Source organism: Salvelinus sp. IW2-2015, unplaced genomic scaffold (genome assembly GCF_002910315.2).
Source record: "Salvelinus sp. IW2-2015 unplaced genomic scaffold, ASM291031v2 Un_scaffold1144, whole genome shotgun sequence".
NCBI lineage: Eukaryota > Metazoa > Chordata > Actinopteri > Salmoniformes > Salmonidae > Salvelinus > Salvelinus sp. IW2-2015.
This window is the reverse complement of record NW_019942754.1, coordinates 151,388-170,722: the sequence shown is the minus strand read 5'-3', so window position 1 is coordinate 170,722 and position 19,335 is coordinate 151,388. Positions and strand designations below refer to the sequence as shown.

The following is a 19,335-nucleotide window of genomic DNA, read 5'->3' as shown; positions in this document are numbered from 1 at the left end:
TATTTATTTTGTTTTTACACGTTTTTGGTTTAATTTAGCACAATCTTAAACCACATTTACTAACATCTAACACATTTAAAGCATGTGAATATGTGGAAAACGTTATCTGAAGAGGAAATTACGAAACAGGAAGTGTGACCCACCAAATAATTCCGATTGGTTGACTCTCGTTCGGCGGTTTGTTTTGTATTTGCGTGTCTGCTGTTAGCTTGCTATCTAATGCGTTTTAAGAGTTTACTTGGTTAAAACATACATTTTAAGCATGGGTGACTCTACAAATCGTATATTGCAACGTTTGATACGACGAATCCCTTATCAAATGCTCCAGACAATGTTTGGCAAGTGGACTCATCTATCAAGGGAGGACCTGCATTCGCTGGACTTCACACAACCAAAATGGGTGTTGACAGAACATCTACTGGCTCTCTGTGAGGTAGATGTAGCTGCTTGACTATATAGTTAACGTTACCTATCTAAGTAGCTTTCTAGTGATGTGATGTTCTCTTTAGCTAACTTGTTCATTTAATCTAGCTCACCTTAACAGTTCATCGTGGGCTAAGTGTAATCAACATTTTTTGTTATACTTTCAACCTTTCTGATACACTACTTTTATCTTTCCCAGGAGAAGGGCTTGACAGTGAAACACATCACAGAACTCGAAATGATCTGTAAGTGTTATCTGACCGTGTGAATTAACTAATTTCCCCCTCAGTAGCCAATGGTCTACTTAGTTGTCAGTAATAGATAATACATTTCACCAATGCTTTCCAGATATCATTGAGAATCCGAACCAGGGAATGTGGCATGGCTTCCAGCTCCTTGATGCAGAGGGTAAATGAAAGTCTCTAATACCTTGCTGTACATGTATTATCTAAGTGCTTTCACTGACACTCACAAAGTTCCATTTGAAAATGGACCCTAATCAATATTAGAGTTCCAAGGTATTAGAGGTAGCCTAATCAGCATTACTGTTCATTTCAAGTATATTTTTCTTCACAGAGGATGCACCATCCATTGAGCTGACACWGTTCAAGGAACAGTTCAAGGCCAACCTCACAGAGCTCATCAGCCATGTATGTATGACTTCCAGCTTTTATATGCTTGGTAGAAAAGACAGAACTAACATTCATTAAAATGGACATTGGCTTGTAATGTCCCTCAATTGCTGTGTTTGCATGTGCCATCTCTGTCAATGCCTGTGTTTGTCTTTCCTTCCAAGGTGTCTATTAAAATAAAGAAACACACAGATGAGGCCATATGGATACGTGTTGCCTGGGGGGACAACTTCACAAAGCCTTACCACCTTAAACCCACATACGTTGTCCACCATCTTCAGACCCCTTATGTCTTTGTGACCGGCGTGACTTCAAAGCATAAGCCTCTTTTAAACCAGGCAAGGATGCTTTTTAAATTGCCCCTGGGGGGATTCATAACGTCATATTGCAATGCTTTGAATTCTGTTTCTATGGTCTGTATCGCCTGTTAAACAGACTGAGTTCTGTCATACAGGCCTTGGTTCTGGCCACCAGATATGGCTCTATGAAGGACGCTCACCTCAGTGGACGGAACCTCACCGCCATCAGAGACCTACTGATGAGGCAGTACCAACAGGTAGGCCTTGGCCCTGTGCCCTGTCCCCCAAGGACAGGACACGGGCCATATAAAAGCCTTTATCATGACCACCCCACTACTTACTGCTAACAAAGAAAGCCTATAGAACTAACTAGAGATTCTGTGTTCTGCACCTTGTCCTTCATTCATAGGTGTTCCCCACCAAACATCCAAAACCTCTTCAGGAAAAGAATCCTGTCCCTAGAAGTATGTTTTGTTGTCTGCTTATAAAATACAATTGTAATGTATAGATGAACATAATCATGATGACAACCACATCTAATTAGATATCAATAGAATATTGACATAGTTTATGTTTCACTGACATTCTATTTTCTAATTTTAGACCCCAATATAGAGAAAGAACAGGCTGAGAATACAGAGAACCGTCTTCAGATGGCCCGTGAGGCCTTCGGCGATGGGACACTACCTCAAATGCAAAAAGCTGTCTACAAGGTGCACGAAGTTGAACTATGGGTTGTTTACAAAAAGCTTTCTCCTCGTGTGCCTGCTATGCTGTGTGTGACAATGTATTCTGCTCTATTTTCAGCTGGAGACCAAGTTCCGAGATAACTCTAACAAGACGTTGACAGGCAGAGAAGAGCCCTTCAGAGGAGTGGTGGAGTTTGCCAGCACCAACCTCCTAGAGTCACTCAGGCACTGTGTGTGGTCCTAAGGTGAATCGTATCTTATAGTCTGGGGCTGGGCTTGTTTAATATCCCCTTTAATCTCTGTCAATGGGAAGAGCCACATCTTCTAGTTTTTTAACCTTTATAACTTGGCAAGTCAGTTAAGAACATCATCTGGTGATGTAGAGTGAATCCAGCCCTGCAGTACCTAGCTCCACTCCTATTCCCCAGGCGCCTCTCTTTGATGACTTTCGTAACCGTAATAGCCTTGGTTTCATCATGTTAACATTAGAAGCCTCCTCCCTAAGTTGTTTGTTTCACTGCTTTAGCACACTCTGCCAACCCGGATGTTTTAGCCGTGTGTCTGAATCCTGGCTAGAAAGACCACCAAATATTCTGACATTTTCATCCCCAACTACAAGATTTTCAGACAAGATAGAACGGCCAAAGGGGGCGGTGTTTGCAATCTACTGCAAAAGATTGCCTGCAGAGTTCTGTTTTACTATCCAGGTCTGTTCCCAAACAATTTGAACTTCTATTTTAAAAATCCACCTCTCTAAAACAAGTCTCTCACCGTTGCCGCCTGCTATAGAACCACCCTCTGCCCCCAGCTGTGCTCTGGACACCATAATGTGAACTGATTGCCCCCCATCTATCTTCAGAGCCTGAGGCTCTGGACCTAAATTGGAACATGCTTAAACCCCAGCCATCCTACAATTCAAGCTTGATGCCTCTCAATCCACACAAAATTATCAAACCTACCAGGTACACACCCCAATTCCGTAAACACGGGTACCTCATAGATATCATCCTAACCAACTTGCCCTCCAAATACACCTCTGCTGTTTCAACCAAGATCTCAGCGATCACTTGCCTCATTGCCTGCATCCGTAATGGGTCAGCGGTCAAACGACCTCACTCATCACTGTCAAACGCTCCCTGAAACACTTCAGCGAGCAGGCCTTTCTAATCGACCTGGCCGAGGTATCCTGGAAGGATATTGATCTCATCCCGTCAGTAGAGGATGCCTGGATATTTTTTTTAAATGCCTTCCTCACCATCTTGAATAAGCATGCCCCATTCAAGAAATTTAGAACCAGGAACAGATATAGCCCTTGGTTCTCTCCTGACCTGACTGCCCTTAACCAACAGAAAACATCCTATGGCGTTCTGCATTAGCATCGAACAGCCCCCGTGATATGCAATTTTTCAGGGAAGCTAGAACAATATACACAGGCAGTTAGAAAAGCCAAGGCTAGCTTTTTAAGCAGAAATTTGCTTCCTGCAACACAAATTCAAAAAAGTTCTGGGACACTGTAAAGTCCATGGAGAATAAAACACCTCTCCCAGCTTCCAACTGCACTGACGATAGAAACACTGTCACCACCGACAAATCCACTATAATTGAGAATTTCAATAAGCATTATTCTACGGCTGGCCATGCTTTTCACCTGGCTACCCCTACCCCGGTCAACAGCACCTTCCCCTCTGCTACTCGCCCAAGCCTTCCCCATTTCTCTTTCTCCCAAATACAGTCAGCTGATGTTCTGAAAGAGCTGCAAAAATCTGGACCCTTACAAATCAGCCAGGCTAGATAATCTGACCCTTTCTTTCTAAAACTATCTGCTGAAAGTGTTGCCACCCCTATTACTAGCCTTCAACCTCTCTTTCGTGTCGTCTGAGATTCCCAAAGATTGTAAAGCAGCTGCGGTTATCCCCCTCTTCAAAGGGGGGACACTCGACCCTAACAGCTACAGACCTATATCTATCCTACCCTGCCTTTCTAAGGTCTTCGAAAGCCAAGTCAACAAACAGATTACCGACCATTTCGAATCCCACCATACCTTCTCCGCTATGCAATCTGGTTTCAGAGCTGGTCATGGGTGCACTCAGCCACGCTCAAGGTCATAAACGATATCTTAACCGCCATCGATAGAAACAATACTGTGCAGCCGTATTCATTGACCTGGCCAAGGCTTTTGACTCTGTCAATCACCACATCTCATCGGCAGATTCGACAGCCTTGGTTTCTCTAATGATTGCCTCGCCTGTCACCAACTACTCTCTGATCGAGTTCAGTGTGTCAAATCGGAGGGTCTGTTGTCCGGGCCTCTGGCAGTCTCTATGGGTGCCACAGGGTTCAATTCTGGACCGACTCTCTCTCTGTATACATCAATGATGTCGCTCTTGCTGCTGGTGATTCTCTGATCCACCTCTACGCAACGACACCATTCTGTATACTTCTGGCCCTTCTTTGGACACTGTGTTAACAACCCTCCAGGCGAGCTTCAATGCCATACAACTCTCCTTCCGTGGCCTCCAATTGCTCTTAAATACAAGTAAAACTAAATGCATGCTCTTCAACCGACGCTGCCTGCACCTGCCGCCTGTCCAACATCACTACTCTGAACGGCTCTGACTTAGAATATGTGTACAACTACAAATACCTAGGTGTCTGGTTAGACTGTAAACTCTCCTTCAGACTCACATCAAACATCTCCAATCCAAAGTTAAATCTAGAATTGGCTTCCTATTCCGCAACAAAGCATCCTTCACTCATGCTGCTAAACATACCCTTGTAAAACTGACCATCCTACCAATCCTCGACTTCGGTGATGTCATTTACAAAATAGCCCCAAAACCCTACCAATAAATTGGATGCAGTCTATCACAGTGCCATCCGTTTGTCACCAAAGCCCCATATACTACCCACACTGCGACCTGTACACTCTCGTTGGCTGGCCCTCGCTTCATACTCGTCGCCAAACCCACTGGCTCCAGGTCATCTACAAGACCCTGCTAGGTAAAGTCCCCCTTATCTCAGCTCGCTGGTCACCATAGCAGCACCTACCTGTAGCACGCGCTCCAGCAGGTATATCTCTGGTCACCCCAAAACCAATTCTTCCTTTGGCCGCCTCTCCTTCCAGTTCTCTGCTGCCAATGACTGGAACGAACTACAAAAATCTCTGAAACTGGAAAAACTTATTCTCCCTCACTAGCTTTAAGCACCAGCTGTCAGAGCAGCTCATAGATTACTTAGACTGTACCTGTATGCATAGCCCATCTATAATTTAGCCCAAACAAGCTACCTCTCTTTACCTACTGTATTTATTTATTTACATTCTTGCCCACCATATTTTTATCTCTACTTTACACTTCTTCACTGCAACCAACCATCCAGGTTATTTATTTTAATTATGTATTTTTTGTTAATCGTGAGTAATATGACCTGCTCTGACAAGCTGGTGCTTATAACTTGAGGGAAGATAAAGTCTTTCAAGATTCAGATGTACTTTTCGCCTATGCCTCCACTCGTTCCACTACATCTCGCACACAACTGGGGATGAGGCTGCAAAATTTATGAAGATTTGGTTTTATTTGGTGAGTTACTAAGTAGAGATATATTACTGCTGGAGCGTCGTCGCTTCCAAGCTGACGGTGCTGCTATGATGCTCGACCTCACTTGCTCACATTGTATATAGACTTATTTTCACTTGTATTATTGACTGTATGTTTGTTTTACTCCATGTGTAACTATGTGTTGGTTGTATGTGTCGAACTGCTTTGCTTTCTTGGCCAGGTCGCAATTGTAAATGAGAACGTGTTCTCAATTTGCCTACCTGGTTAAATAAAGGTGAAATAAAAAAGAACAATTTTTTATTTACAATGACGGCCTACCCAAGCCAAACCCTAACAACGCTGGGCCAATTGTGAGCCATCCTATGGGACTCCCAATCACGGCCGGTTCTGATACAGCCTGGAATCGAACCACGCCTCTAGCACTGAAATGCAGTGCCTTAGAACGTTGCGCCACTCGGGTGCCCCATTAGAGCTGCAGAGACAACAAATTATGAACAATAGCTCTCTCTTTCTGCACTTTTTTCCATACCCTCAGGTTTAGAAGTCACGTCTTCCAGGTGATGCTCAGCGTTATAACGTTTTATTTGATGTGGTTATAGTTAACTGCTCATATATGGCTCCGCTTCTTTATTCAATTCTGTCCATGGCCACAAGGGGGCAGAGGAACCATGACAGACTTTCATTGTGTCCTTCTCATTCTCCAGACAGATGTGCTGAGTTGTTTGATGCTTTTTGGAGGGTCTGCTAATAAGTGAGTGGATTCGATTAGACTGAACTGGGGTGAATCAGGCAATGGCCAGTCACATGACCGGCTAAAACCGGTGAGGGCGGAGTACCCTGCTCAAATTGAACAGTAATATGCTAAACCTGGCCATATTGTCAACATGGCAGCGTGATGGATCATTCTGAAAAATACAACATGTCTTTTCCATAAAAATGTATGTTCACATCTTCAAACTAGTTTTCTTTTGGACAGTAGATAGTGATATATCAATGAAATCCTAACTCATTACTCCATGTGTTACATCACTTTTGTTTCGTGCGGGGCACCCGGCTCATGCCAGAGAAGACGCACAGATTTAAAAAAATAAAAATAAATCACTTTTAACCCTGTGCAAACTCAGCCTACCCCGTGAACAGGGTGGGTAAAAATGTATCCACTCAGTAATTGCTTGTGTTTTACAGGTATGGCGTCAACCCCAGTCACCCCTCTTCTCTCATCCATCACACAGAAAGGGAGAAACTATTTTGTTATCACAGACAAAGGAGTTTAAATCAAATTTAATTATAAGAACTACCAGAACAAGTAGTGTATATTTTGTATTAAATGTGTTAACATTTTATGGGGTTTAACATATATTTTTTAGAACACCTTGTTTACCCATTCACTCTGTCCTTCGCCCAAGTGTTAACAATAATAATCATATTGTATTGTTTCTCAATTAATATACTACAATCTGTACTCGAATAAATGTTATTGGATGGATTTTTTTACTTTGTTACTTGAGTAGTGTACAGCAAAGGGTCATGGTTTGCTTGTTTTACATTTTTGCACATGTAATATGTCATAGAAGTAGCTACAGTATTGCCACTTGCCCAGCCCTCTGATGTTGCCAGGACGCTTGTGTGGGAGTGGCTATCTGTTGCTAAGAAAGGTCTCCCGGAAGTGGACCCGTCCTCGTATTTTCCGGACCATATTTTCTTGGCTTGTTTGCAGCAGCGTTTCTGCTGCTTGAGGAGCAGTTGGTTTGGTGACTTGTCAACAGAAACATGGCTGCCTCTGCGTCCGTGAAAGCATACCGAAACGATAACGCTTCCATGGGCAGTCAAAAATGCATCGAAGAGCCCCCCGCACCGACGCGGGAGATTATCAAACCGTCAATCATGGAGCTCACCAAAGAAGTGCGGACCAATATCCTATGCACCGTGGAAGGATGTGGCAAGATTCTACCGAACACGCCAGCCCTGAACATGCATCTCGTGAAGTCCCACAGAGTAAAGGTAGCTAGCTTGTTAGCCTATTTGCAAGTTAATCAAAGGGGCTACTGACATTCCAACACGTCGTCTTTCTATTTTTCAATTCATGATGCTTGTATTACTAACTAGTTACGCGAGCTCGTTAGAGGCATGCTTATTGGGAAAACGGCAAGTCATTGTGCACTGTTTGAGGCCAGTTCTTTGAAGTTGGCTAGCTACAACTGTATATTGCTGACAACGTTACTTTCTTACTATTGTGTTACATTGCTTTAATAAGCAATGTTTCAATCATCCTAGGCTAGGATCATAGCTGTATGAGACTGATTATCCGCGCTAATGTTATGTTAACTAGCTTTCTTGTACTGCCTTTACATGTCAGCCATACAAATATATTATCTGTTAAAATCCACACGGTTAGATGTGCACAATAATACGAATATTTCTGATATTCAGATTAATATAATAGTACGTTTAAAACGTTTACATGCTTTGCAAGAACAACGATTTCACAAATAATCCTGTTTTATATAGACATCTGAAATTAGGCTACTGATGGGACTTTTGATAAATGCCGAAAATCGCCAATCAAAATAAACGTTCTACCACATTGACCATGTTATATTTAAGACGATCTGATTCTGCGTTAGGACATATAATGTTTGTAAGTGAAAAGATGCATACTTTCAGTTTTTCCGAACTCACGCATGAGGGAGGCTTGCGCTACGGGTGCTGGCACGTGCCCAGATCAAATACACCGCTGGAACGCCAATTAAACTGTTTACATGCCATAATTCGAAGGTTGCTCCGAAAACCAGGTGTTTTAATCGGTTTATGTTTACTTCGATGATAAGCAGAGTAAGGTGTTTACATGACTAATGCCATACTCAGTTTAATATCGAATTATTAGTGTGCATGTAAACATACATGTCTCCATGCCCACATAGCCTAACTGCGTGTCATATTATTGAGTCATTTGGTTCTCAAGAAGTTTCTGGAAATTCAAGCAATTTAAAATAACCCTCAGTGAATTAATGTTTAAATGGCTGAAGAAGATGGGCTAAGCCTGAGATGTGCAATGAAATCAGTCTGGTCATACAACCAACTGTCATACTGTCTTTAGGCTAAATATGAAAACTAGTTATAGTTAAGGAAAGTCTTGGGGACATTGGTCCTCCTCTTAACTGAAATGTATGCAATGTCCTCGCCTAGTCTTGCTGCCCCGTGGAAGTCCTAGTGATTCCAGTTTCCCCCAAATGAATGCTGTTCTCTGCTGGGATCTAGCAATCCTTTGGCTTTCTACAGACGGCGTTCGTTGGGAAAAAAAATGTCTCTTATACACATCTAGATGTGTATAAGAGACAGCTAGCAATCCTTTGGCTTTCTACAGACGGCGTTCGTTGGGAAAAAAAAGAAAATGTGAATGTTTGAATTTGAATTAGGTCTGAAAAGCACTTCATGTTCCTCATTTCCCCACATAAGTGCTAACTGTTCTCAATATTGAACTAATTAAACTGGGCCTAATGCAGGAGAAAATGCATGGTGCAGCAGTTCATGAAGGAAACAATGTCAATCTGAACAAAATGGTGTCAAGTGAGCATAGTCTTAGATGTCTATGACTGTGTGAAAGGGCTGACAGAGGCAAGGCATTCTTCCTTATCAGGTTCTCCGCTAAAAGCACCGTTTACCGCTGGGACCATGTGACTACAATCCCAACGCTCTGTTTTAACGTTTAGAAACGTCAATTATCGCTTGCGATACGGTTTTCGAAACATATGGAACTTAACTTTCATTTCAAGGAGAAATAATCTTTCAATAAAATACATTTACTGTAGCAGGTTTGCACAGATCCATACGGCTGTGTGCCTCCAGCCACACACGACACATCCTCCCCGGTTACGCTTACACACAGGTGTTCGAGCACGCTAGTTAGCACAGGTGGTCGCCTCTGTCTTCCGTATAAAACCGCTGTAACATGGAGCTATGGCCGCGTGGGAACACTAACCATTTAAAGGTGTGTAGTAATTTAACATTTCGTTTAAAAATATTTATATCTCACTGATATTAAAGACGTGTTACTTATTACGTTTCCAAAACCGTATCGCAAGCAGTGCGTGTTTAACATTCAGAATTAGCGTCGGGGCTCATAACAGAACTCCCCCGGCCAGAAGATACCTTCATAAATAGACACTAAAGGTAGTTATGGGCTAACGCTACTCAACCGGAGTCATCAGGCCAGGAAAGCACCGGCTGCTTACTGTGCCTCCGCTGTTACGCACTGGCCAGGCTTGTTATGTTTTATTAAGGGATGCAGAAAGAGATGTGATTTGTGTTATACCACGGTTGTCGCTGGACACTCACTGTGCCTTAGCTCGGCTGAACTGCCATATCACATTTGCTGGCCAACTGCTGGATGTGTGTGTAACAGGACAATCAATTTAATTTCACACACTTCTGAACATTACAACAGGGTACTCAAATATTAGCCTACTGTACTAAGCAGGCTGTAGTGTAGACTAGTCACACTTTGCATATTAAACACTTTTGATGACCTGACTTCTTGAAGTAGCCTACTGACAGATTTTCAGTTTGTATTTCCTAGCTGCGATGCTGCTCAGCAGACCCTACCCAAGCTGTCTTGTAGCAGACAGAAACAAAGCTATCTCTGCCCTGCCTGCCTGTATTACCGTCTGGCGATGCACTGTGCCTGGTCTGTCTGCTGGGAAGGAACATAATAGTGTCATGGAGAGCAGCTCAGGGACTGTGCTCTGGCCTAGAACAGACCGTCTGAATGTTAACCTGCTCATCTGCTGCTGCAAGACACCAGTGAGTCCATCTGCTGCTGCAAGTAGCCTATGCAGAACTGTATGCCTCTGACGTAACCTTTACAATAATATAAKATACACTGTGTCTGTTTACTGTGAAGACAGATCATTTTAGCACTATGCAGGATGTTTATGTATATTAGCCTAACTTCCATCGAAATGTCTCTTTTACTAGTACTGTACCAATTTTGGACTGCCGAGTGGTGTAACGGTCTAAGACACTGCATCTCAGTGCAAGAGGCATCACTGCAGTCCCTGGTTCAAACCCAGGCTTCATCACATCCGGCTGTGATTGGGAGTCCCATAAGGCGGTGCACAATTGGCCCAGCGTCGTCCGGTTTTGGCCGGGGTAGGCCGTCATTGTCAATAAGAATTTGTTCTTAGTTGACTTGCCTAGTTAAATTAAGGTTTAATAAAAACCAATGACACAGTAGATGTAGCCTGCTAGGTGACCTTGGCCAGTGAAATATTGCAATGCTAATAATGATGGTTAGGCTGTACACACGGGTCGATGCTGAGGTCTATCTGTGGCCTGTGAGTGTGTGCTGTACTCTTACATAAGCATCATGCTGCTGTTCATTGAGTTAATACAATGTGCTGCTGACAGCTGCTTCGGCACGGCTGTCTGGAGACTGCCAGGAGTGTGGAGTGATGTAGCACACTGGAAAGCACAAACTCCATGTGCTGTTAAACTAATAATTTTCATCTCAACCTCTTTAAAGTCATAGATGTGGACCCTCCATCTGGACCGCCTTCGTCTGTGTATTTGCCATTCGTATGGTTTTCTACAAAGGATAATTGGCGTGTCCATCCGCTGGATGTTTTCATTGTAATGGTACTCAGAGGCTAAAATCATCACTAACTAAAGTATAACTAGGCCTAGCCTTTAGCTCAGCAGTCTTGAGAGTTGTGCTGATGGCCTACCTTTCTACTTGTTGGTTAGCCTACATTATTTCAGTGCTGATAGATGACACTAAATCTTAAGCCTATAATATCACAATCTAATCATTCATCCTCTCTCTCTCTCCATAGGACGGTCTTGTCAACCCCACCATCAGGAAGGTCATGAAGGGTTCTCAGAAGCTCTACTGTTGTCCCATAGAGGGCTGTCCGCGAGGCCCCAACAGACCCTTCTCCCAGTTTTCCCTGGTTAAACAGGTACCACATCCCTACAGTCAGTCTAAGATCTGTATAATGCCAGAGATAGCCTGACTGAAACCACCCGAGTTAGACTGTTAGGAATGTTGTTAATAATAACTAAAACAATTTCTAGATTTAGATAAAACTATAACTAATTGAACTCTGCACGCCTAGTGAAAGAGATTTGTGCTGTGGGTTATAAAGTAAGCAGAAAGGGTCGTTAAACTATGGTTGAACTGACCCAACTTAGCCCTGAGATGTTTAGATAAGGCAGTGGGTAACTTTTTAGGTCTTCCATTATCTTGAGTTGTCTGCTAAAGTGGTAATAAATTATAGTGAGCCTTCAGGAGAATAGATTATATTGTGTGTCATGTGTGTGTGCTGGGGAGTTGGAATGAACTTTTGAACCTGTTTTATATTGGTCAGGAGGAGGAGATTTATTCTGTAACCTATGACGTCATATCTTGTATATAAACTGTTGTTTATGGTCAAATGGTAGCGTGCTCCGAGAATAAATACTATTATCAAATTTTAATAAGACTGTATCCTGTCTATTTTATCTTAATAAGTATCTTACAAGTTCTTATAAATAGACAGATTGATTTTAATTAATGAGTACATAGAGGAATTATTTAATTCCGTTATCATAGACTCATGCAGATTGTCTAATGAATGGAAAGACTGAGACAGACATTACCTCCTGGTTTTTCCCTTAATCACTTTCCAGTCCTGCTTTGGATCTCCCCTGAGATCCTCATGGTGGATGGGAATTGTAAATGACAGGAAAGTGTGTGTGTCTAATAATTATGTCTCAATAGAGAGGCTTTTGAAGTATAACTAGGAAATTGGAATTAGTGAACAAGAAGGGAATAATACATTCCTTTATTTCTTTTTTCCAGTTCATGTAACGAGTAACCTCCTCTCATAGCCCTATGTACAGTTGAAGTCAGAAGTTTACATACACTTAGGTTGGAGTCATTAAAACTCGTTTTTCAACCACTCCACAAATGTATTGTTAACAAACTATAGTTTTGGCAAGTCGGTTAGGACATCTACTTTCTGCATGACACAATTTTTCCAACAATTGTTTAAAGACAGATTATTTCACTTATAATTCACTGTATCACAATTCCAATGTGTTGTATAGCACACTGTATTACTTATACAACTAATATAAGGACAGGACATGAGACTGGAGTAGAAATTAACGTGGGCATTGTTTAATGCGTTTCACAGGAAGAACATTCCAAGCATTTCAACGGGGGGGGGTTACAGGTACCCTAAAGGGACAAAACTAGAATTTCAATACACAACACAATGAGTCAGAAGTTTACATACACTAAGTTGACTGTGCCTTTAAACAGCTTGGAAAATTCCAGAAAATGATGTCATGGCTTTAGAAGCTTCTGAAAGGCTAATTGACATCATTTGACTCATTTGGAGGTGTACCTGTGGATGTATTTTAAGGCCTACCTTCAAACTCAGAGCCTCTTTGCTTGACATCATGGGGAAATCAGTCAAGACCTCAGGAAAAAAAAAAAATAGTGGACCTCCACAAGTCTGGTTCATCCTTGGGAGCTATTTCCAAACGCCTGAAGGTACCACGTTCATCTGTACAAACAATAGTATGCAAGTATAAACACCATGGGGCTACGCAGCCATCATACCACTCGGGAAGGAGACGCATTCTGTCTCCTAGAGATGAACGTACTTTGGTGCGAAAAGTGCCAATCAATCCCAGAACAACAGCAAAGGACCTTGTGAAGATGCTGGAGGGAACAGGTACAAAAGTATCTATATCCATAGGAAAACGAGTCCTATATCGACATAACCTGAAAGGCCACTCAGCAAGGAAGAAGCCACTGCTCCAAAACCGCCATAAAAAGCCAGACTACGGTTTGCAACTGCACATGGGGACAAAGATCGTACTTTTTTGGAGAAATGTCCTCTGTTCTGCTGAAACAAAAATATAACTGTTTGGCCGTAATGACCATCGTTATGTTTGGAGGTAAAAGGGGGAGACTTGCAAGCCAAAGAACACCATCCCAACCGGTAAGCACAGGGGTGGCAGCATCATGTTGTGGGGGTGCTTTGCTGCAGGAGGGACTGGTGCAATTCACAAAATGGATGGCACCATGAGGAAGACATTTCTTGTGGATATATTGAAGCAACATCTCAAGATGTCAATCAGGAAGTTAAAGCTTGGTCGCAAATGAGTCTTCCAAATGGACAATGACTCCAAACATACTTCCAAAGTTGTGGCAAAATGGCTTCAGGACAACAAAGTCAAGGTATTGGAGTGGCCATCACAAAGCCCTGACCTTAATCCCATAGAAAATTTGTGGGCAGAACTGAAGAAGCGTGTGCGAGCAAGGAGGCCTACAAACCTGACTCAGTTACACCAGCTCTGTCAGGAGGAATGGGCCAGGAATGGGCCAAAACCCAACTTATTGTGGGAAGCTTGTGGAATGCTACCTGAAACGTTTGACCCACATTAAACAATTTAAAGGCAATGTTACAAATACTAATTGAGTGTATGTAAACTTCTGACCCACTGGGAATGTGATGAAAGAAATAAAAGCTGAAATAAATCATTCTCTCTACTATTATTCTGACATTTCACATTCTTAAAATCAAGTGGTGATCCTAACAGACCTAGGACAGGGAAGTTTTACTATGATTAAATGTCAGGAATTGTGAAAAACTGGGTTTTAAATGTATTTGGCTAAGGTGTATGTAAACATCCGACTTCAACTGTATATTCTGCTCTATCCAGCACTTTATGAAGATGCACGCAGAGAAGAAGCACAAGTGTTCCAAGTGCAACAACGGCTACAGCACAGAGTGGGACCTGAGGCGCCACATAGAGGACTGTGGGAGGACCTACCGCTGCACGTGTGGCTGTCCCTACGCCAGCAGAGCAGCGCTACTGTCACATATCTACAGGACCGGCCACGAGGTCCCCACAGAACACAGGTAGACACAGAATGTACAAAACATAAGAAACATGTGCTCTTTCCATGACATAGCTTTCACCTGGTCAGTCTATGATCCCTTATTGATGTCACTTGTTAAATCCACTTCAGTGTAGATGAAGGGGAGGAGACAGGTTAAATAAATATTTGTACGGTTTGAGACAATTGAGACGTGTATGTGTGCTATTCAGAGGGTGACTGGGCAGTACAAAATATTTAAATGCTTTTGAACGGGCTATGGTAGTAGATGCCAGGCACACCGGTTTGTGTCAAGAACTGCAACGTTGCTGGGTTTTTCATGCTCAAGGGGGGGGGGGGGGTATGCAAATCAATATTAGTAATGTTTTGTTCACTCGGTGTATACTGGATATCATACTGGAGGGCAGTGTTTCCATTAGCAGGTTATTGACGGGTTTTGGCCGATTTAAAAAAAATAATAATAATTAAAATTTGTAAAGTGGCTGTTCCACTGGATGTCATAAGGTGAATGCACCAATTTGTAAGTCGCTCTGGATAAGAGCGTCTGCTAAATGACTTAAATGTAAAATAAAAATTAAAAAAATACACAAGGCATAAAATATAAGCATTGCCGGAGCCATTGTCCAGCAAAAAACATCCTCCATAAATCACATTAGCTACACATGGAGGTTGGTTCACGTCGTCTTTCAATGATCTCTCTACTTTGCTTGTTTAACTGCCTGCCTGTCTGGCTTGAGCTCATGCTCTCACTAGCAAATTAGCATTGTATCAACTGGAACTGGCCCACAAAATGTTCACATGCCAGTCTGTGACACACCGCTGCATGCACGCGACTCAAGGGAGAAGGATGATTTTATGCTACACGAATCTCCCTAAAATAGAATTTACAGTAATATCCACCTAGGAGGAATATAGGATATTAAATAATCGTGCTTCCCTACTCTTCCTCTTATCTACTGCCTGTTTGTGTAGTTAACTCAAAAATACTTGTCTAGCTACTGAACCAAGGATGGAGGTACAGACAAGTGGACAAATAGACACTGGAACAAAGGATTTTGACAAGCCAGGTGGACAGATTGAGACATGCATTGTGCAAGGAGCCAACGTTCACTTGGTAGGCTATCCTTCCTCCTTGCATATTGCAGTCACTTCCATGTGGTGTCATTGACTCGGCAGTGGGTGCTCCTAAAAGCATTATTCTACACTTGACATTCAAATGGGTTTCTATTAAATAAGTATTTTATCAGGTTGGACATGCTGTTGGAGGGGATTTAAAGATGGTGTGGACACGTGGTGGCAGAGAGGCTCAAAGTCTTCAAGTGTCATGCAGTTTATCCAGTAAACCATGTAATTATTCAATAACAGATCATGTTGGGTCAAACGCCTGCATGCACAACGTGGCTTGAGAACAGACCTTGAATATGACTGCACAAYGATTAAATGAGARTGCTGCCACTGCACCTTGCTTTTATTAGTGTTTGTCAAAGCTTTATAACTACCTACTGYTGTTTTGTCTGCTTKACGTATTCTCTCCTCTGCCCTGTGTTTGCAGGTATCCACCAGTGAAAAAGCGGAAGATGGAGAGACAGATAAATGGAGCAGAAAAAGTCAAGCCCACTGAATTCATGTGTCAGATYATAAAAACAGACAGAGAACTTTCAGAGGACTCCCTCCCTCCAGACAGGGTCTGCCACAACATCCCCCCTAAACACCTCCACAAACTCCTCCTACCCAAGCCYGAAGTGGCTCTGGTGAATTTCCCTGTGATGCAGCTGGCCCATCTCCCYGTCCTCCTCCCCTCCACAGAGAGYGGGGTTCTGAGGTCTGTGGTGCTGGCYRTGGACAGCCRGGGMTCCTTCAGCACCCTCCAMCTCATGCCCCAGTCCATGGGGKCCRTGRTGCCYCACCTGGACCCTAAGACCCTGGGCTTCAGGGGCAGCATGCCTGYCTCCCGCTCCAGTCTGGGGCYTGTCAGCATGGGGGTGCAGGTAAGTCTGGAGTCATTGGGCTCTGGCGATGACCTAGGAGGAACCAGGGGGAGCAATACCTCCACCAACATCCAGACAGACATCTCATACTTGTCCAGGATGCCTGTCGGGGTGGGGACGGAGGTGTGCCCCGTTGGTGAGTCGTCAGTCTCATCGTGTTCTCAGACAGATATTAGTGTGAGTGCTCAGGTCCTGCTGCCGGTCAGTGTAGAGACCCAGACGTTCCCTTCTAAGGCTAAAGCCACCACCACCATCGGGGCGCAGACAGACACCCACACCCTCAGCCAGCTGCCATGCCCCTATTCCTCCCCATCTCAGTCCCCCTACATTACCAAGCAGACTCAGACCAGACTCGCCCTGGCTGGGTCAGAAGAGAGGGCTCAGATGGACCAGGCCATCATGTGCTCAGACCTCTTCGACAGTTAYTCCCTCAGYGTCTCAACACAGACKGCACTGACAGACGGACRCTTCAGAACCCACGGTGTAGACGACCCCCTCTCCGGCGTTGGTAACGGTCTCTATGACGACGACAAGTCAGCAGGAGGCATGTGTTTTGGCGTACAGACAGACGATCTCCAGTCGGGCAGCGTGGCGGACAACCAAACCCAGACCACCTTGGCTCTGTTCAACGACCTGGAGAATATCTTGTCAGGTCACTCTCTGTCCGGTCACCAGACGCAGATGGATTCTTCAACAGGCTGTGGGTCAGGTCTGGGYTCTGTTCAGGAACAGCACACGGGCATYGAYTTTGACTTTGAGGAATTCCTGAACGCRGCCCACATCCAGACCCAGACGGAGGAGAGCGAGCTGAGCGGTCTGGGGGCTGACACGCCCCTGGAGGTCCTGGACATCCAAACCCAGACAGACTTCCTCCTCCTGGAGGGCCTGGGAAACGGTGAGGGGCCGGGTCGGAGCCAGGCCAGCGACCTGGAACTGGAGATGTTTGACACCCAGACCCAGACGGACCTCAACTTCCTGCTGAAAGCCGGATGCCACATGCCACTGGGCAACATTCCGCGCCAGTCCAGCTTCTCCATGAGCACAGAGTCCTCTGACACTGAGACACAGACCGACCTCCGCCGATCGCTGACACCAACACCAAACTCCAACACCCTTCCCTCCGTGTCCCAGGGTGACCAGACCAGGCTCTTGAGCAGCACGGAGACTCAGACGGTGACCGACACATCTTCTGAGGGCCTCGGAAACCTCTTCCTGACCAGCAACGAGACGCAGACAGTCATGGACGACTTCCTGTCAGCTGACATGGCCTGGAACATGGAGTCCCACTTCAGCTCGGTGGAAACGCAGACGTGTGAGGAGCTGTTTGCTCTTTCAGCACTCTGAGAAGCCCATCAGCTGAACCCCCCCCCCCCCCCCCACACACACACACACACACAGGGCTACCACCTCAGCCCACACAATGGGTTTCTGGTTTCCGTCAAGAAGGTCCTGGGCTCCTACTCATCATCCTCTACAGTCTATGTCCCTCTACTACTGAAGGTTTAGGTGTAGAAGTGAGCCACCTTAAGAAGTCTTAGGACATTCTACAGGGGGGTAGCATGTCTAGGATAACATGTCCAGACATCTCCCTCATGCTAGATCTAAAGCACTTTATTATAAGTTCATGGATATGATTTCCTATTCTTGTTTACATGTTTATTTGCACGTCTTACTACTTAAATATATATTTTGTCTGAAAAGCCAGTTTAGTCCGTTTTCAAAGTTTTAACACTGTTTGCTGTAAGAGAGTATGTAATGCCTGTTGAGCCTTTCCTTAATCATACTGCTATTGAATGGCTTCCGGCAGATTTGATGTGGCACAAACATACTAGTGAAATTCTAAAATAGTTGCCGCACTCCCATTGTTGACATGTGATTGTGAAGTACAGTCTTGTAGAATTGCCCCATTGTTACAGGGCCACTCAACTATAAACTGGGTCACCACGTTAGCAGACTAGCCTGTCATGGTCTTTGACTTATTTATTAGCTGGCTGTAAGTATATAGCAGCACAGTGTGCTGAAGTGATGTAGAGAAACACTATGAGGATCTAGCTACTCACTAGTCACTGTGATTACATTGTGATTGTGTATGTCCACCATATACAGTGCCTTAAAGTATTCACACCCCTTGACTTTTTCCGCATTTTGTTGTGACAAAGTGGGATTAAGTGGAACAAAAAATGGAAAATATAACGAATATATCTTCATTAAATAAGTATTCAACCCCCTGAGTAAATGCATGTTAGAAGCACCTTTCAATTACAACTGTGAGTCTTTCTGGGTAAGTCTTTAAGATCTATCCACACCTGGATTGTGCAACATTTGCCCATTTATTATTTTCTGAATTATTCAAACTCTGATGAATTGGTTGTTGATCATTGCTAGACAACCTTTTTTGGGTCTTGCCATAGATTTTCAACTAGATTTAAGTCAAAACTGTAACTCGAACATTCGGGAACATTCACTGTCTTCTTGGTAAGCAACTCCAGTGTAGATTTGGCCTTGTGTTGTAGGTTATTGTCCTGCTGAAAGGGGAATTCATCTCCGTGTCTGGTGGAAAGCAGACTGGACCAGGTTTTCCTCTAGGATTTTCCCTGTGCTTAGCTCCATTACGTTTCTTTTTTATCCTGAAAAACTACCCAGTCCTTAATGATTACAAGCATACCCATAACATGATGCAGCCACCACTATGCTTGAAAATATGGAGAGTGGTACCCCAAACATAATACTTTGTATTCAGGACAAAAGGTGTATTGCTTTGCCACATTTTTTGTATTGTGGAGTAAATACAATGTTGATCCATCCTCCATTTTCTCCTATCACAGCCATTAAACTCTTAACTGTTTTAAAGTCA

At 43.7% G+C, this 19,335-nt stretch overlaps 2 protein-coding genes across 3 annotated transcripts; both read left to right on the top strand.

Annotated features, from left to right (window-relative positions):
- Nucleotides 1–132: 132 nt before the first annotated feature.
- LOC112069903 (centromere protein N-like) lies at nucleotides 133–7,003 on the top strand. 2 transcript variants are annotated; one of them, XM_024137293.2, is made up of 10 exons: nucleotides 133–433; nucleotides 623–668; nucleotides 772–831; nucleotides 1,000–1,073; nucleotides 1,220–1,393; nucleotides 1,510–1,611; nucleotides 1,764–1,818; nucleotides 1,958–2,067; nucleotides 2,162–2,288; nucleotides 6,786–7,003. In XM_024137293.2, the coding sequence occupies exons 1-9, from the start codon at nucleotides 263–265 to the stop codon at nucleotides 2,285–2,287; spliced, it is 918 nt and encodes a 305-aa protein (XP_023993061.2). In that variant the 5' UTR covers nucleotides 133–262; the 3' UTR covers nucleotide 2,288; nucleotides 6,786–7,003. The 2 variants fall into 2 exon arrangements, with proteins under 2 accessions (XP_023993061.2, XP_070294868.1); XM_070438767.1 differs by having other exon boundaries at nucleotides 2,162–2,283; nucleotides 6,784–6,967.
- Nucleotides 7,004–7,247: 244 nt separating this feature from the next.
- Nucleotides 7,248–17,853, top strand: LOC112069902 (ATM interactor-like). The gene is made up of 4 exons (XM_024137292.2): nucleotides 7,248–7,601; nucleotides 11,432–11,557; nucleotides 14,316–14,515; nucleotides 16,046–17,853. The coding sequence occupies exons 1-4, from the start codon at nucleotides 7,371–7,373 to the stop codon at nucleotides 17,823–17,825; spliced, it is 2,337 nt and encodes a 778-aa protein (XP_023993060.1). The 5' UTR covers nucleotides 7,248–7,370; the 3' UTR covers nucleotides 17,826–17,853.
- Nucleotides 17,854–19,335: the final 1,482 nt, after the last annotated feature.